Source organism: Crotalus tigris, unplaced genomic scaffold (assembly GCF_016545835.1).
Source record: "Crotalus tigris isolate CLP2741 ecotype Arizona unplaced genomic scaffold, ASM1654583v1 scf7180000019004.2909048, whole genome shotgun sequence".
Taxonomy (NCBI): Eukaryota; Metazoa; Chordata; class Lepidosauria; order Squamata; family Viperidae; genus Crotalus; species Crotalus tigris.
This window is the reverse complement of record NW_024097319.1, coordinates 473,121-499,055: the sequence shown is the minus strand read 5'-3', so window position 1 is coordinate 499,055 and position 25,935 is coordinate 473,121. Positions and strand designations below refer to the sequence as shown.

The following is a 25,935-nucleotide window of genomic DNA, read 5'->3' as shown; positions in this document are numbered from 1 at the left end:
AAGTGTTTTATTTTTTATTTGAGGTTTCTTTCAGATATAAAAAGTCAAAATTCTTACATCAGTCTTTAAAAGAAAGTCATGCTCAGCTCAAAAAGTTTACAACTTGTAGTGTTTTCTCTGTGTGTACGTACACTTTCAGGAGAACATTGAACAATTGTTTCAAACATTTTAATAGATTTGGTAGCTTGCAGTAAATACAAGATTTTAACTTTTTGATTCTTGTTGCTCTTACACTGCTTATAAGACCTGTTCCCAACTACTTGTTCTCTATAACAAACTTTTGTACATGAAAATCCAAATCAATTTCCATTCCTCTCTCTGGGAGACTAAATGCATGTCACTAAAGAACAAGTTTTGTTCCACATCTTAGATCTACAAGAATATTTCAATACTTTGACAATTTATAGAAAACACACTCTTTTTATTAGTTATAAAAGATTTTATCTTGGCAAGAGGTCTTTGCTATTATATCTGACATACCTATTGCCCTGCCTATACCTGCAAATTAGTACAGTTCAGTTAAGGGTTACTTTGGATTCAGTTTAGAAGAGGTGCTTTGGAACGTAAGCTGAACACTTGTCTGGCAACTATATATTTTTCATAAATCAATTTCAAAGCACTGCACAGCCTGCAAATTATAGATTTAAAGAATGTTAACTTTATTCAATGAACTTGTAAATTCAGGAAATTGAACAATGGAAATTTCTTATCCTGTGTATCATGTTACAAGAGAGATATCGGAAAACTGAGGAGGGTATAATTATTTTAAATTGCATAGGCTAAAGAGATCTGTACATCAGTGTAACTATGTGGCATGACAGCCTGAAGTATTTATAAGCAATCACCTTTGATTTAATTAGCATAAACTGTACATTTTTACATAGTATGTAACAACAGAAAGCAAAATAACCATGCATCACTAATGGGCGGTTTCTATTAGCTTAGATTATATTCCAAAAATGTTGAGATGAAGCTGTTAAGAATTACAGATTTGGCTTGCTATTCTGTTCATCATTATGATAATGTGAGACATTTTTTCACTTTTACAACCATATGGTCAATAAACTACTGGATAATAAATAAAAACGTGGGTCTGAACAGCCAGGTTAGGATTGTACATTACTTATAACTAATCACTTCCCCATTCCAGTTAACACAAGATTTTTATATTAAGTCTGCATTCTCATTTTGACTTTACATGGGGCTATTTGAAACTGATTGTGGCCTATTATTCCCATCATCACCTAAGTTACTAAAATTTCAAGGTTCTACCTATGGCAGAACTTCATATCAATCCTCTATTACTGCTATTTAGATTCTTCTTAAATGAAAACTCTCAACTGTTCTTATATTTTACAGATGTTCCTTATTTAAATTCATCCATATGGCACATTATTTTCATCTTACTAGATAAAGTTATATTTAAAAAAAAATTGCAATAGTAAGTGGTTATTTCATAGCAGCATTACATAGTGTGTAATCCCCACCTGTTGTTAGGCATAACTGTTATCCCTTTAACAGCTGTGTAATAAAATAACAGAAAAATCTGAAGATATATTAAAGAAATTGAGCTATTGAAATTCCTGCTTGCTATGTCACTATTAAGACATGAAAGTTACAGGTGGCAACCCAAATGGGTGAACAATAGTATTTACATTACATTTACTTTCCACTTTACACTTTACATCTGTTGAATTATTTACAGTTAATTTATGTTACATATAAAGAATGAGAAAAGAGAAATTTTTACAACGGAAGTAGTTGTTTACCTCAAACAAAACTCCAGAAAAATGGAAATTTAGTGTAGATGCTTTTAAAAAAAAATTATGAAATTACAACTTGTTACTGTTTAGAGTAAAAACATGCATGCTTTAGTGGCAGATATCAAAACATTTCAATGTTTTGATATGACCTGCTTGCCCCTTTAACCCTTCCAAATACTATGATTCATGTAATCTATAAAATGACTGAAAAAAGTTGGAATGGTCTCCGTAATTAATTAAACCTGCTGAAACTGCAAAGAAAGTTTGGCAATAAGTAGCAAAAGTGAAAAAAAAAAATGGCATTTTGTGATATCTGCCTATTTGACCAAAATCCTTAATGAGCAATATGAAGAACAGATAAAAGTTAAAACAGCATTAATATGCTGATTTTTCTATGAAACAATTTAAAGGAGGAAGCTTAACACTGAAGGCACTTTGTTGGTTTCATGCCTTAATTCCTCCAACTAATTTAATTTTGACCTTGAGAAACAATGATGAATGGGATAAAGCAATATAATTATTTGAGAAAATTTAAGAAACTGAATTAAGTCAAATGTCAAGTTTCAAATTCACTCTTTGAATAAGGTACTATGTTTAAAAATGAAAAAGGACCATTTAAGGCATCTTTAAAAATCCCTGTATGGCTTTGATTTGCCAAAATACATTGCTAAAAAGTAAAGAAAAAAGACTGAACATAAAGTATTCATGGACTCAAGATTTTGGTTACAATACACACAGCACAGGATCACTAATACATTTCCACTTGTGATGGAAGAACATGAAAAAGTAACTCAGAATTTATCTTATAGTAGTAGATGGTAGCCCAGAAGTTTGTGCTGAAGTAACATACAGAGAACTATTATCAGGGTGGGAAGAAACTACAGGATTTCCATTGGTGGATGGACACCCAAGTTTCAATTTTTCCAAATACTCTGCATGTACAGGCTTATGACACTGAAGGACCTTGATTGCATCCTCAACTTTAAACCATTCTCTCTTCCTTCCTGTGAGGATAGAAAGATAATATTTTAAGGTTCAACTTATTTGAAGCTTATCACTAGTATTATAACTTGAGTCATTTAGGTGAGATGAGTGGTGTAGAAATTCATTAAGTAAACAAACTTCTGAAGTTCCTTCATTTCATTATTTAACAAGTTGCATGTAAAAATATGAGTTAAAACACTCCAGAAATTTCAGATTTATTCTTAAAATACATTCTGGATAAGACCAAGATAACACAGTCTAATACAGGTAGTCCTCAGCTTGCAACAGTTCATTTAGTGATCAAAGTTATGACAACATTGAAAAAATGAGTGATGACTGTTTTTCACACTTAAGACTGTTGCAACATCCCCATGGTCACATGATCAAAATTCAGACACGGCAAATTGACTCATATTTATGGCCAATGCAGTGTCCCAGGCTCATGTGATTACCTTTTGCAACTCCTAATAAAAGTCAATGGGAAAACCAGATTCATTTAACAACTGTGTTACTAACTTAAGAATTGCAGTGATTCAATTAACTGAGAAAATCATAAATAGGGCAAAATTCACTTAAATGTCTTGTGTAGTAACAAAAATGTTGGGCTCAATTATGGTCGTAAGTTGAGGACTACCTGTATTCCACAGAACATGGCCCAAAAAAAAAAAAAGAAACTTTCAAAAAGTTATCAAACTTGCTTATGAGATACCTAGATCTTTCCGTATTCCTGAACAGGTTTATATTCTGTATGACTCTGGCTTCAAGATCCATAGCCATTGATCAGCCAATCCTATTTAGACTCTTTTAAAACTTGCTGATAGTCATGAAATGACTGGATATATACTTTAATAGTATGCTGTATAAATATGTGTTTATTATAATTAATTTTCCTACATTTAGGTTTAACAGATAATTAGTTCCAATATTGAGAAGAAAAACTTCAGTCCTTTTATTATTATTTTTATTTCTGTCTTTTGCCCTTTTATTCCCAAGTAATGTTCTAAATGGCTAATGTAATTTAATAAAGAAATGACCTAAGACAACAGTAAAAGGTAGAGCTGTTTGCCAAATGACTGGCCAGTATAGGTAGTCCTCAAGTTAGGACTATAATAGAGCCTGCCATCCTTCTCTCCCCAGTGCATTTGTTAAGTGTTAAACAAATGCACAGATCTTTAAGTGGAGTTCAGGGCTGGGGAAAATCCTGGGAGACCTAGACCTCAGACCTCCCCCATCCCGAGATACTCCATGCATATCTATGCTCCACTTCCCAACCCTTGGGCGTCTGACATCCTGGCCCACTGCATATCTGTCTTATGAAGGAGAAATGATAATGCTGGACATACTTGCATTTCCTAATTCTGCCCCTGCCATGCCAAGGTTCTCTTCCTTTCTGCGGCAAAAAAAGAACCAGCTCCCTAGCCTTTTGCAGCTTTCTGCCCCATCAGTTGACCACTGAAAAATTCAACTCCAAAAGTTTAGCTGACTACACAGACTTGTGCAACAAAATGGAGGATACTAGGCCTTTGCAAGTTTTAGCTGTTTGCCTGATTGCCTGCAGAGGCAGTCTATTGTCTAGCCCAGTGGTTCTCAACCTGTGGGTCGGGACCCCATTTGGGGTTGAAAGACCATTTCACGGGGGTCGCCAAACAACGCAGTCCGCCATTTTTTCCCCCTTTTCCTTAGCTGTGCTACTCCCTTTTATTCTATTGGCTTTCAATAGAATAGAGTCTAATTCTATTGGCTTTCAAAAGCCAATAGGAATTGTCCAGGCTGTCTCTGCCCTGCTGAGCCCGCCAAAAGTCCCATTCTGCAAATGGTGTTGCACCAGTTGAGTAGTCCTTGACTTACGACCAGTTGAGTAGTCCTCAACTTACAACCGGTTGGGGGTCGCGGCATTAAAAAGGTTGAGAACCACTGGTCTCGCCTTTACGAAGTCCTAGCTGAATTCTACAGGAGGACAAGCCTGCAAAGACCAGCATCCTCCGCTTTGTTGCACAAGTCTCTAGTTGTCTAAATTTTGGGGATTTTCCAGTTCCAGGGGAAAAGTTGCAGAAAGATTTTTTTCTTGCTTGCTTCTGTTCTCTATTCTTTACCATGGAGTTAAGATAAGGTTTTTTAAAAGGGATAGAGATTGGACAGCAGAGGCAGGGAGTTTAGTTTTGCAACTAATTTTGGGGAGGGGGGAAAGGAGAAGAAAGATCAACAACTGCTCCCTCCCAGTTTTTGTTTTCTTTATTGAAGAACTATGACTTTCTGGGGGAGGGAGGGGCTTAAACCAAGGGAAAGGTTTTGAGAAGCTCATCCAGAAGCTGCCTTTGTGCACACACAAGCTGGTTTCCTAAAACCTTGCAAAAGGCAGGAGAGGTATTGAATCTCCTACTGGCCAGCTGATGGGGCAGAAAGCTCTAAAGCAGCTGCCATTTGCACAAGGAATTGTTGGGGTGCTGAAAATGACAGCTGCTTCAAGGAGAGAGGCAGGGGAGCACTACAGCTTCCCCATGGTCTGTTATAAGGGCAAATGATGTGGAAGCACTGTAGCCCTTATCTTTGAAACAATGTTTTAAGTAGTTTTGGGGTGTTGGTCGTAATTCTGAATAGTCATTAAGTGGCTTGTCTTTCTCAAGGAATACCTATACAGTAAATAATAACCATATGGTTAGGATTTGCTATGTATTTACTATATATATTTATTATATTCTATTAAGAAACACCTAGCAATATATATATATATATATATATATATATATATATATATATATATATATATATATATATATATATATATACTGCTCACAGAAATAAAGGGAACACAAACGTATAGGATCCTATACGTTTGTGTTCCCTTTATTTTTTTGAGCAGTATATTTTATTTATACTTTACCCACCCACACACACACACACACACACAGCTCTTAAATGTATCATCATCAACAATAAGAAAAAGCCTGCAAAAATTATATAATCTACAAAATTCTAAGACAACCTGATCAGTTTGTTTTCAAGTTTTTTTTGACCGTGTCAAAACACACACTTTTCTCACTGAATTTTTCTAAACCTCTTTCAATGTTCTATTTTTTCCTTATGATTCTAGTGAATTTTTATGCCCATATTTTGTAAGTCAGCACACTTATCTATGTGAGACCCATTCACTACATTTGGAAAAATCCTTCAGAGTCCTACCGGTAACACAATGCCCCCTTTAAACGACTTAGTATCATCAGCAAATTTGGTCAATTTGTTTGCCTATAAACCTAGATAATTTGTAAGTAAGTTTTACAAAAAAGTAAACAAGAACTTTTTCACAGTATTTTGTTATACTTTTTAAATAGAAGTATTTTTTACTTTAAAATTTTAAATTTTAATATATTTAAGCTTAATTGTGAGAATCAAGGCTATTGCTTGCAAGCTGGCAAAATCTTCATCTCTGTATATGAAATGTTTGTGTATATCTTAGCATCTTAATGAATAAGGATTTATTTTATTTTATTTTATTTATTTATTTATATATAACATGGTATTGCAACTTGAGCGGACATTTCCTAAAAATAACATTTCTTAAATATAACATTCTAAAAACACTTTGTTTTAAAAGTTTAGCATATATAAGGCAAAAAAAGTCTTGCCTATATTTACTGAATCTTCCCAGTCTTCCAGGATTTCAGTCACTGTGAGAACATAAACATAAGTCCTATGCTTCCGGTCTTGATTCTGCTTTAGTATGAAAAAAGATAACAGACATACATTTAATTTACATTTGCAATATCAGAGATGTATTAACATTATTTACATCCCATTTTTTCATAGTAAACAGTATTCAGGGTGGTTGACATTCATGAATTAGCATAATTCCAAAAAAGCAACATTATTCTGAATTTGTATCAGGATACTGTATAATATGTAGCTTTTAGCTGGTAGGATGCAGTTTTGATATGATTAGGAATCCAAGCTTTCATAGAACAGTATGAGCATGCTTGGGATACAATTGGGGCTGAACTTGTTGCATATTACCAAATGTGCCAAAATTGTGTGATGTTTTTAATTTTAGTAATGAGTGCTGCATGTTGCACCAGTATGATTAAAGATAGGCCTAATAACTACAGCATTTATGAGCCCCTTTGGTGAAAGCCATAGAAGACTGTGACTGCAAGCATAAGAAATGTTAAACAGCATAAATTAACAAATGAAAAAAAAAATAGGTAGGCTGAATTTTTATGAGACTAAAAGAAATGGGAAGAATAAACCTGAATGATACTGACCCATCTCTGTATGGAACAGAGTTGATGAATATATGTTGGAAGGTGATGGCATAACTGTCATCATGAATGACAGGATTGTTAAGATGTTATATAGATTACCTGATGTATATACAGAAAAAGAAATCCACAGGTTGGTGATAATTACAAGTTAAGGCCCAGTGAGAAATCATAATGGAAGAGCAATGATAAGTTCTATGTAACATTCTGAGGAAATTATATAATGTTAGAACAGAACAGAGCTGGAAGGGACCTTGGAGGTAGAACAGAACAGAGCTGGAAGGGACCTTGGAGGTCTTCTAGTCCAGGGCTTTTCAACCTTTTCACCCATTGTACCACTCTTAGGATATGGCAACATCCGAGTATCACCAGCTGCCTAGCAAGGTGTCAAAAACTTGATGACCCCCCCCCCAAAAAAGGAAAAAAGTGATAAAGTACAGGTAGTCCTTGACTTACAACAGTTCGCTTAGTGACTGTTCGAAGTTACAATGGCACTGAAAAAAGTGCCCCCCAAGCCACAGCCAAGCAAGACACCTGCCTGCCCACCCATGGTGCTCTTCCTCTTGTCCAAGGTTTTCATTGTTGTGAGCATTTCTGTTGAGGATTGGCAGTGGGGGTGGGGTGGGGGGGTGTTTGGTTTTTATTCCCCCCCATTTGCTGGGTGGTTGCAGCAGGTTTTGGTCACTTCACATGACCCTAGGACACTGTGACCGTCATAAATATGAATCAGTTGCCAATCATCTGAATGTAAATCACAAGATCCTGGAGATGCTGCAACATTCCAGCTGATCAGCGCTTCTTCTGGGCTCAGCAGAAGTGCCAGGATCAGTGCTGCTTTCCAGCTGATTGGTGCTTCTTTAGGGCTCAGCAGAAACACCACGATCAGCGCCAAGCTCCAGCTGGAGCCTGGCACTGATCCTGGTGCTTCCACTGAGCCCTGACAGTGCTGCAGCTCCGCCATCTCTCGCTTAGGTTTGTGCTGTGCTGCCAACGGTTCAGCCCATTCCCCTCCTTTGCTACCACTTTTCTAGGATGGTCGTGTACCACCTGCCAGGTACCAATGTACCACAGGTGGTACCTGTACCACTGGTTGAAAAGCCCTGTTCTAGTCCAGCCCCCTGCTCAACAGGAGAACCTATACCATCTCAGACAAGTGACTGTCCAGTCTCTTCTTAAAAATCTCTAGTGATGGGGCACCATGATTTCTGAAGGCAAGCTGTTCCACTGGTTATTCACTGTTCTAAGTGAATATAATAGGGTGGTGGGCAGTTTAATTAGATGACTTAAGTGAGTGGATAAGAAGACAAAAGTATTAAAAACAGGCGATTTAGAGGCCTTACAAAAGAGAATGAGGATTTTTTTTTGGGGGGGTCAATATTTGCTTAGGGAAATGTGGCACAGGCATTTGAAAAAAAAAAACATAGGAAGAAATGAAAACAAAAAAAAAAAACTAAAGTGAAAGAATGACTATTGAAAGTATGTGTCCTGTATAAAGAAAACAAATTTTTATGTACAAAAAAATAAGAGATGAAATGTTAAGATAAAAAGGAACTGAGAAATATTGAAATGAATTATTTTATATATATAGGAAATGGTAGATATAATGGAATGGAAATAAATGCTATAAATGTTAATGTTCAGAAAAATAATTATGAAAAATATGTCAAACATATTGTAAGGTTGTAAATATAGTATAATATAAAAATGTTAAAATATGTAGTGGTTTTTGCTTATATAATAAGTGCGTTACTACTTTATTAGGTTGTGAAAAATATTCCTTGTCTGATAATTGTGTGATGAGAAAGAATGGCATTCTTTCAAAAAGAAAAGTAAAAAATCCGAATCCAAAAACTACATCAAAATTAGTTTGTCAAGTGTGCCTGACAGAATTCTGGCTGAAAGGGTAAAAGAAGGGAGACTAAACAAAATTGAACCAGTATACTGAAACTTTATATTGGGCATATGATGTGCATTCATTTATTTGTTCTTGAAAAGGTAACAAGAATTATATGAAAATGAGGATATAATAAAAAAAATAGGCATGGCAGGGAGTAAGACATGGATGTGTGATTAGAGCTTGACACTTTAATAAGTTAATAAAAATGCTTGTGAGGTTAGAAGTGCATCGGCTGAGTACATGAATACAGCATTTAACATAAATGTTGGTAGAAAGGTAGTGAATATTATGTGATTGGATGCAAGGAATGAATATTTATCAAAAGAAGCAGAAGTAGCAAAACTGGTATATATAAAACAGGATATTTTTGTCCACTTTGTTATCTGGAAGAGAAAACTGAGTGTAGCTAAAGAAACATAAAAGCTGAATACTGTGGAAATGAAGTACTTAAGCAGAATGTATAGTGAAACAAGGAAAACATAGGTCAAAAATGAGAGTGAAGTCAATACTCTAAATATAAAAGTGTGACCAGAATGAAAGAAGTATGTTGATATACAGGTAATCTTTGACTTACAACCACAATTGAGCCCAAATTGTGTTGTTAAGTGAGACATTTGTTAAGTGAATTTTGACCCTTTTTATGACCTTCCTTGCTACAATTAAGTTAATCACTGCAGTTGATAAATTAGTAACCCAGTTGTTAAGTAAATCTGGCTTCCCTATTGACTTTGCTTGTCAGAAGGTTGCAAAAGGGGATCATATGATCCCGGGATACTGCAACAGTCATAAATATAAACCAATAGCCAAACATCCAAATTTTGATCACATGATCATGGGGATGCTGCAAAGGTCGTAACTGAAAAATGGTCAATAGTCACATTTTTCAGTGCCATTGTAAATTTGAACAATCATTAAAGGAACTGTTGTAAGTCGAGGACTACCTGTAGTTTAATTACACAGAAGGAATTATTGAGAAGTGAAGGCCAAAGAAATCTATAATTGAGGGTGAAGGAATTGAGAAGAAAGGGACTGAGAAAGTCATGGTTACATGGAGTTTAATGAACAAAAAATAAATGTATGAAACATTGTAGGGATATGATAGAAACAAAGATAATTTGTAAAGATAAAAACATATGGAGAGGTGAATAATGTAAGTGCAATCTGGATTTAACTATATTTTGTGTTCTTTTATCTCAGATCTTCAATTTATTTTGCTATTTCTTCCTCCATTTTGCTCCTTTATGTAATACTGCTCACCCTAATCCCAAAGGAAATAATGTGATGAGAATGTACAAAATATTGTCAATATGACTGATGTTAATCGCTAACAGTCATTATAGAAACAAGGTAACAAACTAGAAAAAAGCAAAATTATAATATTATAAAAGAGTAGGATGAGTCTGCAATACTAAAAGTAATATTAGTTTTCCTTGTATACTTGGAAAGAGAAATATAAATGTTATAAATATGATTCTGCTTTATCTACTGGCTTTTATTGAATTTGCAAATAGTGGTCTACGGAATTTAACAGAACATGCTATGTCCAGGAATCACACAAAAGTTAATTATCTCTGTTGTTTTCACAGCAAAACTCTTCACAAATGCAAAAATCCCTTTCCCTGAGGTTTTAAAGCAACTTTATTCTGTTTTGAAAGCTGCCCTCTTTTGTGGGCGTGTATGTCTATATCAGACACTTCCACTGAGACTGCCAGCAAAGCAAAGCAGCCATGGATATATACAAGCATGGACAACCTTGGACTGCAAATCTTCTAATAGCGATGTCTACTTTACCCAAATGTTTATAGAAGTGCTTTCTCTAAATATTCTCATTGCTTTTCAGTGGAGGTAGTAATGATTTCAGCCTGAATGAATTTCAAAAATAACAACTTTGTAAACTGGAGAAAGCAGTATCCCATAAATACTAGATATCTTTTCATTTTTGTATTATGATATTGCTCCATTGCTAAATCTGATTTTTAAGAAGTCCAAATATTTAAATTATCAATTCTTCACTCAAGTAATGTTAGATGTGTTTCCTCCTGCCCCTAATAAATACAACTACGCACTAATTTTCTAGAATAAGTTCCCAAGAAAAATTTAAAAAGCTCACCTCAAATATTCCCAACAATCTGCCAAGTTTTCCTTTTACTCCAGCCTGCAAGAAGTAAGGCAATCAGACTTTTTCAAAAAATAAATAAATTATAGACAATCCTTGTATTCCTACAATATAACTTCTAGGAGCGATATAATTATGGGGAGGGAAACCACCTTCATTTCATAATTCTAGTAGTTAGGTTCAATTTAGATACAGAACTTTCCAACAAAGGTTCCTGTTTAATTATTTTCATAGGACTTGCATGCAGGAAAATGTACCGTAACTAATAAGGCAGATGAAAGTTTGGAGAAATTTAGCACACTTAAATAGCAATCAGTTTTGTTCTTCAAGAAAATACTTGATAAGAATCACATTATTGAGAAAAACATTTTGAGTTCTGTATCTTGCAAAATCCACTGGCACTATCATAAAGGAATATTATACATCTAGTAGTAATGTAGTATTTTCATTCAGATGAGTCTAGCATGTAACTATTTTACACTTATGGACTGGAAAAGAAATGTAAGAATGATTCTTTCTAGATGTATGTAAAACATGAGTTCTGTCTACCTTATATACCAGAAGAATGAATTAGTAATAAAGATCCTGAAAAAAACAGCCACAAATTATTTCAAATTGGGAATTCTGAATCATTTTACCTCTTCATAAACTTCTCTGACAGCAGCACCACCTGGTTCTTCTTCAGGTTCCATTCCTCCACCTGGAACAATCCACTGATCTGGGTACCGGCTACTGCTTACTAATAGCACCTATGAATAAAATCACTGTAATTAATGCATTTATGTCACATTTTTATTAAGAGACCATAGTAGTATGCAATAAATAATGCTATCAGAAAATAATAAAGTAAAGAAAGTAATTTAAAGGCCAAGTTAAAGAGACATGTTTTGATACTTCTTGGGAAAAAAACCTAGCAAAAACTAATTGTAACTCTGAATACATTCCAATTTTAGAAATAATGATGAAATTCCCCACTTGGCAATAAGTAGGTGTTGCAACGATAGCCACCTCAAACAGACTATAGTTTATCTTAATACTAAGATAGACAGTACCTATGGTAGCTAGGTATAATTTTCAACAACTGAAGACTTTAATGGCTGCAACCAACAACTTGAATTAGCCCAACGTCATTGACAAATTAAAGATTTCTGTTAGAAGATATTAGAAAATGAGACAACTAAACCTGTGAACTTCTGTTGCTTTGAGACTTAAATGCTAGAATGGAGCTTCGATAGTTTTTAATCTCTTGCAGCTCTTCCATTCAGATTTCTAATCCTAAAGCAATTCCATGAATGTGCTCCCGCAAAAAACTCCCCACACAGAGAGCTAGAAATTTGAAAGAACATTAGAGCTTAATTGTCCAGACCAAAAGCAATCACACTGGAAATTAGCCAAGTTATTTAAAATTACACCAGATTAATTTAATACATGATATCCTGAAGCAGTTTGCCTAGACTCCTTTACCGTACACTCTGACATCTTGTTAGACTCAGGTCTTCAATCTATGTGCTGGGCTTGATTATTTCTTGTGGATTGAATATCATGGTCATGGAACATTCTTGTCACTGACTACCTAAAAAAAATTCTTTGGTTTGTTCTGAAGCTATGGGACTAGACAGAAAATCAGTACAAATATTCAGTTAGGGATATGCTAAGTTTTGTAATTAAGCTTTAAAACATATTTCAACTTGGACATGGCTATATACAACTTAATGAAGACGTTTTTAAAAAAGAAAACCTGTATTTTTTTTCCTGGGCTTACATGGTAGAGCAGTGATTCTCAACCTTACTAATGCCGCGACCCTTTAATACAGTTCCTCATGTTGTGGTGATCCCCAACCCCCCATCCAGCTGGCCGGGGGGGGGGGGGATCAAAAACTTGACAAAAAAGAGGAAAAAATGGGAAAGTATAGGTAGTCCTTGACTTACAACAATTTGCTTAGTGACTGTTTGAAGTTACAACAGCACTGAAAAAACGAATTATGATCATTTTTCACACTTATGATTGTTGCAGCATCCCCAGAGTCATGTGATTTACATTCGGATGCTTGACAACTGATTCATACTTACGATGTTCAATGTCCCAGGGTCACGTGATCAATGGCCAGGGGCGTGGCCAGCTGATACACAGGTTGCAGTGTGCCTGTGGGGGGGAATCTGTGGGTCTCTGGGATGGGACTGGGGTGGGTGCCTGCCTTCCTTCCCTCCCTTCTCTCCCCTTGTCCCTTCCTTCCTTCTTTTCTTCCTTTCCTTCACCTCCCTCTTAGTCTCTTCCTCCTTCCCTCCCTCTCCCATTGTCTTCCTTCTTTCCTTCCTTTCCTTCACCTCCTTCTTAGTCTCTTCCTCCTTCCCTTCCTCTCCCATTGTCCTTCCCCTCTCCCTCCCTCCCTTCCTTCCCCACCCTCTTCCCTTGTCCCTTCCTTTCTTCTTTCCTTCCTTTCCCTCACCTCCTTTAGTCTCTTCCTTCCCTCCCTCTTTCCCATTGTCCCTTCCTTCTTTCCTTCCTTTCCTTCACCTCCTTCTTAGTCTCTTCCTCCTTCCCTCTCTCTCTCCCATTGTTCCTTCCTTCCTTCCTTCCTTCCTTCCTTCCTTCCTTCCTTCCTTCCTTCCTTCCTTCCTTCCTTCCTTCCTTCCTTCCTTTCTTTCCTCTTTGTCCCTTCCTCCCTTCCCTCCCTTCCATTGTTCCTCCCTTCTTTCCCTCTCTCATTGTTCCTTATTTCCCTCCCTCTTCGTCCCTTCCTTCCTCCCTCCCTCCGTGCCCAGGACGGGACAAGGGGAGGGGGATAGGCTGCCAGCGTGGCTGGGGGCTTTACTGCCGGCAAACCTGCCTGTGCACAGGCAGAGACAGAGGAGAGCTCGCCCAGTTCACTTGCTCAGCTTCGCCAAAAGGCATGCCGCTTGCTAAGTTAGCAGAAGCTCCAGGATCAGCGCCGGGCTACAGCTGATTCATGCTTCTGCTAAATTAGCAAGCGCATGTTTTCTAGCGAGCAAGTTTGCTGGGCAGGAGCCAAGGCAAGCAGCTACAGCTGCAGAAGTGCGGATCAGCTGTAGAGGCTCATCCCGATCCTGCACAAGAGGGAAGAAAGGAAAGACGGAAGGGACAAGGGGGAGAGGGAGGGAAGGAGAGACAAAGAGGGAGGTGAAGGAAAGGAAGGAAGGGACAAGGGGGAGAGGGAGGGAAGGAGGGACAAAGAGGGAGGTGAAGGGAAGGAAGGAAGGGACAATGGCAGAGGGAGGGAAGGAAGAGACCAAGAGGGAGGGAAGGAAAGGAAGTTCCAGCCAGGAGAGGCTTGCCAGCCCGGCTGCCGAGAAACAGAAGAGCGCAAAGCCAAGGAGAAGAAGGTGGCTGTTTCCTCCCAAAGGGGGCTCCTTTTCTCCACCCTTCCCTGGGTTTGTGGGGAATTTCTCGTCACCAACACTGGCAGATGCTGCTTCGAGCCCGCTGCGAGCTTTCTCGCCCCCTTTGCTTCTCCCCTCCCCCGCTTTCATGAGGATTGTGGCTCCCTTGGGAAGCCAATCGTGCTTTGAAGCTTAGGAGAGGAAGAAGAGTCCCTTCCTCCTTCCCTCCCTCTTGTGTCAGCTGGCGCAAGTTTGGGGGTCGCCAGCTGACGGGCGCAGGAGTTGGGTGCTGCAGCGGCCTCTCCTTCACTGCAGTGGCCTTCCCTTCACGAGAAGAAGTCAATCCGGTTGCTGCACAATGAGTCTCTGGGGAGGGCGGGGTCTTGCTCTGCGCCTACGCTCTTCAGGTGCCCCTGCAGGGCACATTTGGTAGAGTTCATGCAGATTGCCACCAAGCAGCATATTTTCCACAAACAAGTGAGGTGGAGCGGAGGGGGGAGGGAGAGAAGGCGGTTGACAAGCCCTGCCTAAGACCATCAGAAATATGTGTTTTCCGAAGGTCTTAGGCGACCCCTGTGAAAGGCTCATGTGACCCCCAAAAGGATCGCGACCCACAGGTTGAGAACCGCTGTGGTAGAGCATCCCCTCTCATCTAATCTGAGTAAAGGAAGTGCCAACAGGGTATGATGAAGTGCCTTGGAATAAGCGGAAGTACGTTGTTAAGACTCCTTAACTCATATTCATATTTTTATAAGTTAAAGTAGCTACACTGTGTGAGCCAAGAAAAAAAGTACTTTCTTTAACGAGATGATTGACAGGTATAATATGCACACTCATGCCTTTTTTGCTTTTAATACAAAGAAGCGCATACCCCTATTTTCACTACTAGATAAGATTTTGATACCAGTTAATGTTAGTCTAACAGTGAGATTATGCAATTATGTAAACTTTGGATGTCGTTTAAGAGTAGCACTTCATATAAGTGCACTGCAATAGGCACACTATAAGCTTGCATATTTGTTTCCAACTCTAATGCATTAAAATATAATTAAGCAGATAAATTTCATGGTATCATTTTCACCTAAAAAATTAGGGAACAGTATCAGATGTATTCCTAAACTATGAATTCAGTTTTTTTTAAAAAAAGTCAACTATATTTTCCAGTACGAAACAAAGTCCTATCTTCAAGCAAGAGTTAGAATGATATATACTAGTATATATCATATTTCTGCTTTGCAATATTTTCATTATTCACACTACTTTGTCTTATGTGAAAAGCAAAGAAATGATTAGTTCTTACAGAGAAAAATCTATGGAGCACTACTGACCACAGTGTTTGTTGTCCCCTAACTCCATTTTGTGAACATAAGTAAAACTATTGTTAATACAGCATTCCAAGCCTAAATTGGATAGTCTGCAAGGACATCAATGCTAGTGAATCAAAAGCTGATAGGGCTAAATAAACTAAGTCCCACTCATCCAATTCCCAAGAACTAAGGGAACCAAATCTGTGTTAATTTCAAGTATCAGAGGAAATCCTCTTGAGTAATTGGTTCTCCATCATATCCATCAAACAAAGGGCATATGTGTTGAAGATCCCTGCCTTGGGCAGAAAGCTGGATTAGAATGTTCCTTATAATTCCATGATTCTAATTTTGTATTTTACATGCAATTTAAGTTTCTTCTTCTCACATTAGTTATGATTCTTACATTATATTCTCTTACACCTTATAATTTTAACCACCTTAACAAATTATATCCATGGAAATCTTTTAACTATTGTTAGATAGATCTTGCATAAAACCAATGGGAAATAAAGGTAGCAAGTATCAACTAATGTAAATGAATTGAGCCATATTTCAATACTGTATATGATTTGCACTGGATCTTTAAAAAAATAATCAGTATATATTTATTTTCTATTTCTTCTCAAATAGCAGCACAAATTAAACATTTTTCTTAGTAGAGTGAAGTAGCTTTTAGATATATAGCTAAACATGGTTTTAGAATAAACTGGTTAATCTGTTGAAAAAACTTTGTTCATAGTATATTTTCTTCATGATTATAAATGTTAGTGCTTATGAAGGACACTCACCACATTTAGATACTGTGGTCACAGCCAGGTATACTTTATGGTTTTTAGACTTCTACTGCCTTATTTCTTCAATTTTAGATACATTATTTTAAGTTTATTTTTCTCCCATCCAACAGAATTTTTATAGTTATATCAGAAAACAAGGTTTTTTCATCAGATGACATTTTTCCCCTCCCCCCCACATGAAGGAAAGCATGTTTTTATATTCATCTGAGTAACCACCAACAATAATGAATCTGATTATTTTTCTGGATGAAATAATTCAGCTTAATGAAAACGTTTCATTCAGCATTTATATTGTTCAACTTGTGATCAGAGATCCCAATTACTAATACAAGGAAGGAGTCATTGTTTGGCTTGCCTGAAGCTTGAAAATACAACTTTGTACTATTATATAAGAGTCAAATCCATGAACTACCAATACATGGCACTGTTTTCAGTAATTGCCGCTAGCTTAATGGAAAAAAATGTAGGCAGTGAAAGAATTTACTTGTATTATGATTTTTATATAAAATTAATTTGCATTCCTATAGTCAAAATTAGTTTTCAAAACATAAGCAGCCTTAAAGAACAAAGCATTAATTTATCATGGAATTTTTATAAATTAAGAATTGAAAGGAACCTTTTAAACTACTGAAGCTTTTTTGCTCAGTGTAGAAACCCAATTTAAAGCATATACAATAAATGATTATCCAGCTTCTCTTGAACCTATCTAATACAGGAGAATTCCTTACTTTCTTTGAGAACTGGTCCTATTTCTGAACTGTTTTTATTGTGAATAAAAAGCATCAATATGGTGCCCTTTTACATGCCTTGGATTGTGTACACTTGAATACATACTGTTGAAGTTTTCTTTTCTCAAGAAAAAACATACTCCATTTTCTTAGTCTCTCCTCACAAAATTTAGTTACTAGACCTTTATTATTCATGTTGTTTTTCCTTGAACCTATTCCAGTTTTTAAAAATCTTTCTTAAAATGAATATTCAGAACACCTGAGGTAGGGTTTGCTAATGCAAACATGTTATAACTATAACTACCTGTAATTTGGAATATAATTGTCTTGTTATGCCAAATAAGACAGCAGGTTTTTTTGTTTAGACCACAGGTGTCAAACTTGCCACGTCATGTGACATGTCGCGACATATCGCAACTCTTTTTGCATTGCCGGCAATGGGGTGGGCGCAGCTTCGGTATGTTGAAACCAGCCTGTGGGCTGGCAGTTTGACACCCCTGGTTTACACTATACTTTTAATCAAAATAGTTTGAATAGTGAATTACATATCTTTCAAAAGATGCTTTGGCTATCTTAGAACTACATAAAACTGGATATGTCAAAACTACAAGCAAAAAAGGTGCCTAAATTGATTCCACATGTATGTAGGACTAATCCTATTTGAATGAATGTCTTGGAACACATTTAAGCAACTTGCTGGTTATTTATAATCTTTTGATATATATTCATGTTTAAATGTCTGGTGGTAACAAAGCACAGTGTGCATATGTAATATTAAAAAGTTACTCACAGTCCCACTGGAGTCAAGTCTAATGAAAACTTTTGTCAAAATTTTACTCCTCAGCAAACTAAAGTTTCTTCTAAGAGCGAATAATCACCACAACCCTGGATTCAAGTCACTCATTTGTTGCTCTTCCACAGCAAATTATTTGCACACTACTTTTCAAAGTTTGAGGGAGAAATCACAGCACTGTAAAACACAAAAGAAGCTATGTTCAGTCCATAGTTCTGGACATGCCTATTTTTGTGGGAAGGGGAAATGTCTAAGTATTCAATTTTTTTGTTCTCAAACATCTTTTTCATTTAAAATATTTTTTCTCAAGTTATTTTATAACAGAATAGACAAATGAAGCAAATATTACAGATTAGAACCACACAGTATGATAAGCCATAATGTGGTATCTTGTGATTTTGTGCAATGCATGAAGCCCTATGGTAACATACACTATCTTTAGATTCTGAAAAGAATTCAGTATTAAACATGCTTATTTCAATTAACTCTAGAAATCCAGAACAAAGTTTTAGCAGTCCACAGAATCTGATAAAAATGGTTCCTTTGGCTACTATGAGGTTTATACAGTACAACCTCCAAACATAATATTCTCATTTTATTTATAATTATTGATCATCTAAATAGTTTATAGGCATTCATACATATTGAAGTGAAAATGAAAAATTTTAATCTGGACATTTGCAGCCTAGGCAAAAATGTTTTTAAGCGCACAACTATTGCAACTATTTCCAGTTCCATGGATCAACTACTAAAGTATTTCATATTTCAATCCAAGCAAGAAAGGCACAAAAAACAAGGTGGCTTAGCATAGCATTATGTTATTACTTGGCAAAATCATATTCAAATATAACGATGCCCATATATTAGGAGAAAAATGACAACATTCCACATAGGTCAGACAATATTCAAAAGTGCATTAAATAATCTAGAGTTTTCACAAGATAAGAGGCAAGGCTTTTTCCCACTACTACAGAAATTCATAGCATTTCCTGAAAAGAATTATAATTTAATCTAAATGATGTTCAAAGAATCATAACAAGCTGTTTTGTCATAATATGGTTTCAGTCACAAGTTAAATTTAAAATGTTAAGAAGTGCATCTCTATACAAAGATATCCTACAATATGGACAAGGGCAATACAATAGGGATTTTCATATTGTGAGAAAGCACACTTGTCAACTAGAATACCCTTACTATATAAAATATATATTATTTTAATCCTGTTGGAGATTCAGAAATAATCTTCTACATTACTGGGAACAGTTAAGTTTTAGCACTTCTGAAGAAGTCAAATGAAAATCACAAGGAGTTTCTTACAACAAACAGGCACAATACTGTCATGCTATAACTGCTATATAGAAAGTCAAAATGTAACAGTTACTTAAAAAGGATTCAAATTTTTCTAATTTGTTTTATAATAAAACAGTTTGATTTATATTTTTCTTAGCACCTACACATTTTTTGCTTTCATTATGACTATTTAGACTTATTTTGCAGAACTGAAAAAGAACACAGGATTTGGCATACATTTAATAAACAGTCCCTAATGAAGTTTTTTGAGATAGAACATCCTTTTAAAGAGAAGTGAATTGCTTAAGAATTACTAGGCTTATTCTAATGTAACATTAGACATAAGATGTTTTTCCTACTTATCCCCAGATCTTTATCTTTACTAAATACTTAAGTCTCTTGTTTCTTTCTTTGAATTTTATGAAGTGGATCTGCCAAAATACTCAGAAAAGTAAAACTAGTTAGTTGTAAGGTATGCCTTATAGTTAGGGTGTTTTTTTTTCTTGAAAGTGAATTATTGAAACTTATACATGCTAAAACTTGCTGAGTAGTTCACTTTTAATACAACAGCTCCCTCTACAGATTTAAAATTGTCTGAGAAGTTTAATTGTGCAAGATCATATTGTCAAGATAATACAGGTATGCTAGTTTCTAACAGTATTTTTCTTCCTGTCTTCTTCAATGGCTTCACAGATGAACTCTATCACTCAATGTTTTGTGAATTTCATGGTTATACTTCCAAATTAAACACAAGTAGCTGCAGCCATTCTTAATTTTTAGGTTCTGGGAATAATTTTAGCTGCAGCCATTCTTAATTTTTCAGGGGGAGGAATAATTTTGAAGCAAGTTCCACTCGTTCAGGGGGAGGAGAGGAATGATGCTGGCATTTTGTTATGTAGCATATTCAGTTGAATAGGTAGGAGTGATGCATGGATCACTGACCCACGTACAGCCACACTGCAGACTAAACTACACAAGATTATTTTAATTAAGAACATACTGAGCTCCTTAGGCAACCTAATAAAATGTTTTTATGAGAAGGCTTGTATCTATTAGTGGAAACTAATCAAGGAGATAAGCAACCTAGAACTAAGGAGAAACTTCCTGACAGTTAGAACAATTAATCAGTGGAACAGCTTGCCTCCAGAAGCAGTAAATGCTCCAACACTGGAAGTTTTTAAGAAGAGACTGGACAGCCATTTGTCCGAAATGGTGTAGGGTTTCCTGCCCGAGCAGGGGGTTGGACTAGATGACCTCCAAGGTCCCTTCCAACTTTACTATTATTATTATTATTATTATTATTATTATTATTATTATTATTATTATTATTATTATTATTATTCTCTTTCGATGGCAAAGTTCTAAATATTCAAAATATAATATGAATAGGATTTCATGATCATCCTTAGTAGATTGTTTGGTAATAAATATAAAATATCTAATATATCCAGGTCCTTTTTAGATTCAAGACTCCTGCAATAATTATTATGTGAATATATCTCTAAGTGAGCCCCACAGTCATTTCTCTAACACTGTAACTGAATTTCTTCAATGTATTGTAAATGTTAATTTTTAAAAGCTACTTTTTAATAAACTCTATATTAATGTTAGGAAAGGTGTTCAAATGGTTCTGAACAGATACATTATAACTACCATTAATATTAACATGCTATAAGATTGGTGTGGAGAAAAGAGGAAAAACATACAAGAAAAGCTATAATAACCCTATAAACAGTTATATAACCAAGGCTTTTTTTCTCATAGAACGCCCAGAACGGAGTTCCGGCACCTTTTTTGGATGGAACCTTGTAGGGTGGGCAAGGCAGGTTGCATGACGTGTGTGAGTTCCGGCACCTTTTTTTTTTTTTTTAAAAAAAAGCACTGTATATAACTATAATCATACAACTTTAAATTCTTGCTATTTTATACAAGTAAAGTCTAGCAATATTAAGTTCTTCACCAGTAAGACATAACAGTACTGGAGGGCTACGCAAGTGCATTATGGAATTATAGTAAACTGATACAGTTAGGCCTGTTTTTGTAGATTTGCTTATAGTTTATATGACAAGAATACTATGTGACTGCTATATTATATAGTAGTAGTATATCTTTTCTTCCCTCATCAACTTCAAATAACACCTGCTACACATCAACTTCAAATAACACCTGCTACTCATCAAAGATGCAGAGAAAATATTTATTCATATGCTGTACTTTAGAAATAGCAGAGAGTCAAATATTTATAAGAAAATTATCTGAAATTGTTTCTTATACATAATGTAGATCAATGGCCCCCAACCTTTTCAGCACTAGGGATCGGTTCCATGGAGAGAGGTTTTTCTGAGGACTGGAAAGGGCTGCCTGCATCCCGTGGATAGGGCTTCACTTGTTTGGTCGGCCCAGTTTCTGGCATGCCGCAGACCAGTGCCGGTCCATGGACCGGTGGATGGAAAACCCTGGCTTAGATAAAATAAGGGACACACAATATACTACCTTGTATTTAAATGTATCCTCAGTAGACTTTTGTGTCACTTTGAATAAACCCGAGAAGTGACAGCTAAATGTTTTAATGGAATGGAGCTGAATTTTTAAAATATAATTAGCTTTAAAAAAACAAAGGTTAATTCAACAACAATTAATCAAGTATTGAGACTTTAATGATGTTTTAAAAGTTCCGTCAGGTATCAATACTAACAATACCTTTTTTTGTCAATGATGGTAGTTTTTGGAACTGCTAAAACCTTTCTAGTAGTTTGATACATTGTCAAGAATGATTACCATCTCTGGAATGCAAAAATCCTGACATCCAGTAGGTCAGGGCTTTTCAACCAGTGATATGTACCACTTGTGGTACATTAACAAGCAGCAGGTGGTACACAGCCCTGCCTAGCCAAGTATAGTGGGGGAGGGAAAGAGCCAGTGCAGGCAAGGACTTACTGTGAGAGAGTCCTCTGCAGCAGCAGAGTTGCTGGGGCGAGGCAAAGGCCCCATGGGAGAGGAGGAGGAGGAGGAGGGGGACGTAGGCAGGAGAGGCTATAAAAGGAGGCAGTTTGGGTGGGAGAGGGAGAGGAAAAAAAACAGCAGCCTTGGGAGGAGGTAGAGTCAGCTTTAGCTGCACTAAAGGGAAAGAAGGAGGAAGAGAAGGGTGGGAGGAGAGATCAAGCAGGCTGGCCATGAGCTGATCTACAACTGCTGTGGCAGCCACCTGTGCTGGCAGCAGCAAACAGGCAAGAAATGCAATGGGGGAGGGGTCACCCTCCAAGAGGAGTGAAAAAAGGCAGCAATGGCTGGAGGTGAGGCAGGGAGATGGAGAGCGGAAGGATTCTTATGTGCTTTTGTGACTTTGAAGTCCTGGGATTTATGCAATGTGGGCTTTCTGTTCTTAAGGAGTATTTGGCAATTTCTATTTGGCTGATGGCTCGTGTTAGCCTCTACTGCTCTGCTATTGTTAGCTGTAAGTTTTGCTGCAAGGGATTTTGAAGTATTTTTTTCCTGAATGGATTTTGCCTGTAGCATTCCTTTACTTAAGAATGGAGCCATAGCCGGCAGCCAGTACTTACATTTTTTTTTCTTCCTTAAGTGCTGGCAGCTTAACTTTCCTTTCTAGCCAGTAGCTAATTCTTAAAAGGGAATGTACCTTTTTAAGCTAGTTCACTTAGCAGCTTGTCTTTTCTGTCTCTGGAGGCTGATGAATATGTTTGATGAATATATGGAAGAGATAAAATATGGGTTGTTTTTTTTCAAATTCTTCCTTCAGAAGGAGATGGGAATGAGAAAGAGGGAGGGAAGTCCCGCCTTAGCACTTGGCCACCAGCAGCCCTGCCATTGACTTTGCTTGTCAAAAGGTTGCAAAAGGGGATCACATGACCCTGGAACACTGTGACCATCATAAATATGAATCAATTGCCAAGCATCCAAATATAAATCACATGACCCTGGGCATGCTGCAAAGGTCATAAGTGTGAAAAATGGTCATAAGTCATTTCAGTGCAATTGCAACTTTCAACAGGTTTTTTGTTTTTTTTGGTCAAGTTTTTGACACCTTGCTAGGTGGTACTCGAATATTGCCATATCCTAAAAGTGGTACAATTGGTGAAAAGATTGAAAAGCCCTGCAGTAGATGACATCAAAGTAATATGGAAAAGCCTGATTCTGCAGCCATCTAATGGTCATCCATATTTCTGCAACCAGTTACGGTATATCTAAACTAGACTAGTCAAAGCAATTTTGTGCATGCATTTGTGCTTTTCAAGCAAAATATAGCTTTTTTTCAAAATTTAGTAAAATTACACTGCATAATGTATTATTTAGTTTCAAATAGTACTTGGATGTATATGAAAACAAATCTATCCATAGATTTTAACCCAGATATTTTATTTAAGCACTTAATATATAATCATGCTTCAAGTCAGTTTCTTATCTTTGAACTACCTGGTTTAATAGGAAATAATGGAATCCTTGGTGCTCTTTGGGCTTGGCTGTTTGCTTGCAGATGTTTCATCACCCACTAGTACATTGATGTTACCTAATTGGCTAATGAAAATGTGCCAACAAACTATAAAATTCAGAGATCACCAAGGTCTCCACAGTTCAACCCTAAGTTACAGTTATTTTTTTCTATTGGTAATAGAAAATCGTTACTCAGGTAATACAGGCCATTCAGAACATATCGCAAAACGACAAAAATGGGGCAGGAAAATCGTCAGGAGCAAGTTTCATAGATTACAGTTACATAAATAGGAACTACTGCCGCCTACCTGTCTGCTTTAGAAGTCAGGGGAGGAGGGAAGGGGCTTTGCTATAAAAACGGTGACGGTCTCAAAAGCAACTTGATCGCCCGACTCTAAAGAGGTCGTTGAACTCGGCTCTTGCCGATGTCGGAGACAGCCAGATCAGTCCGGCTAGCAAGTGCTGAAAGCACATTGGTTCTAACCTCACCCACGGGCTGGTTGACCTGCAGCAATCTCTCACACACGTGGAGCCTTCCTAGCGCTCTCCCCTGTCCGGCCCTCGCTGCAGCCCCCGAGTCCTCTAGTTAACGCTGCCCGCGGAGAGCTTCTGCCGACGCCCACTGGCGACCCGCAGTCCCTGCATTCCAGAACCGCGAGTTGGGCTGGTCTCGGGAAAAGATTATTTTCCACGCAGCCAGATCTTGGCTCCCCGTCAGCCACGCCGGCGAAGGAGCTGGGCAGGGACCGACGGGGCTCGCAAGGGGGCGACAAGCCAAATCCTTCCGGCAGACACCGCACACAAAGGAGCCGAATGGATTGATGGCCGGCGGCGAAGGAGGAAAGGAAGGAAGGAGCGAGCGGGTCTGGGCGCGGCAGCCCCGACTCCGATAACCCCGATTGCTTTCGTTCTCCTCCAAGCCACACGCCGCAGCCTTCCAGAACCCGGCTCTCACCTCATCCTCCCTCTCGCTGCGGAAGCACAAGCATGCCGCCCGTTTCTTGAAACCCTCCCGGTCGTAGGTCCGCGTCTGGTTTGGCTTGAATTTCATCATAGAGGCAGGAACGCCGCCGCCGCCGCCTACTCCAGCCCACGGCACGCCCGCCCGTGTGGGAGGGAAGCGAACGACGAGGGAGGCCCCGGTAGGCTCCCCTTCTCTCTTCGGTCCAACCCGAAGACCCCGATGGGGTGAGCGAACCCTTTTTCCTCGTCAGGAGGCAAAGTGAGCGCTCCTCAGGGGAACAGAGCGCCGTGCACAGCTGTGACAGTGGAGCTGGCGACACCGCGGTCACTCAGGAACCCACGCCGCGCCATGGAGCCTCGCCGTCTGTTGTCTCTACTGGCCGCCTCGGTCTCCTCAGCACTGCAGCTGCGACCCGGCCCGAGCGCTCCCTCTGGCCGCAGCTCCTCCCGCTTCACTCAGTCCCTGTCCTTCATCCGGTCCCCAGAAAGCGCCGCTTCTGCGGCGCTGTATCCACTATTTAACTGTAACGCACATTCCTCCACCCGCCCGCAACCTCCCGGCCTCTCGGACTCAATGCGCAGGCGCCGAACCCGCCTCTGAGGGGCGACGCGAGGGAGGAAAGGGGCTGGATCGAGGTTGAATTAATTCAGGGAAGCTGAGGGAGGAGGGAGAGGGGGCCGGGGAAAGGGCGTGGCTAACAGCCATAGCCCACCCTCCCTTCCTCGGCCGGGCTCAGACCGCTATGTCGCTTGGCTCCGAAAGAGCGAGAATGATACGAGTGAATAGAGGGCGTGGCTTTGTGGAAGTGGGCCCGCTACCGCTCCTTTCTCTCTGATTCCGGCTTTTCCTAATGAAAAGATATCCACGATTTAAGATCCGTTATCCGCTTCTGCCAGGGTTGTTCTTTAGGGTGGAAAAGATCGACCGGGATAGTGCTACTGCGCCCCGAACTAGATTAACCAATATAAGACTATTTAGTAATCTTAATGCACGCTGTGGTTTCATCGCACCTAATTTTCTGCCGCGTAAAAAGGTGAATGAGCAGGAAGAAATTGCTCTCTGCCAAAGCTTTTTTGCTAGTAGCTGGGCTCATCTTTCGTTGGCTATATTTGCACAGCGTGCGAATCCCGGATTGTTTACTGAAATACCCCATTGCTTGGATTTGCACAACACACTGACCAATTATCTATGCCAATCTAACTGCTTATGCTCAATGCTGTAAATTACCCACAAGTTGTGAAACAATGTTTAAACATCC

General features: G+C 38.0%; 1 protein-coding gene across 3 annotated transcripts; it reads right to left on the bottom strand.

Annotated features, from left to right (window-relative positions):
• Nucleotides 1-25,262, bottom strand: NUDT4 (nudix hydrolase 4). 3 transcript variants are annotated; one of them, XM_039358147.1, is made up of 6 exons: nucleotides 24,669-25,260; nucleotides 17,972-18,151; nucleotides 11,652-11,762; nucleotides 11,008-11,052; nucleotides 6,371-6,458; nucleotides 1-2,767 (listed from the first exon to the last, which is right to left on the bottom strand). In XM_039358147.1, the coding sequence occupies exons 3-6, from the start codon at nucleotides 11,703-11,705 to the stop codon at nucleotides 2,562-2,564; spliced, it is 393 nt and encodes a 130-aa protein (XP_039214081.1). In that variant the 5' UTR covers nucleotides 11,706-11,762; nucleotides 17,972-18,151; nucleotides 24,669-25,260; the 3' UTR covers nucleotides 1-2,561. The 3 variants fall into 3 exon arrangements, with proteins under 3 accessions (XP_039214081.1, XP_039214080.1, XP_039214079.1); XM_039358146.1 differs by lacking the exon at nucleotides 17,972-18,151 and having other exon boundaries at nucleotides 6,371-6,455; nucleotides 24,669-25,262; XM_039358145.1 differs by lacking the exon at nucleotides 17,972-18,151 and having other exon boundaries at nucleotides 24,669-25,261.
• Between the last annotated feature and the right edge of the window lie 673 nt (nucleotides 25,263-25,935).

Bases quoted from the DNA above. Each gene is read 5' to 3' on its own strand.
- NUDT4 (XM_039358145.1), bottom strand. From the start codon at position 24,767: ATGATGAAATTCAAGCCAAACCAGACGCGGACCTACGACCGGGAGGGT. The intron at 11,763-24,668 runs GTGAGAGCCGGG...TTTTATTCATAG, and splicing joins GCAGCGAGAGGGAGGATGAG to GTGCTATTAGTAAGCAGTAG. The intron at 11,053-11,651 runs GTAAAATGATTC...TACTTCTTGCAG, and splicing joins TCAGAGAAGTTTATGAAGAG to GCTGGAGTAAAAGGAAAACT.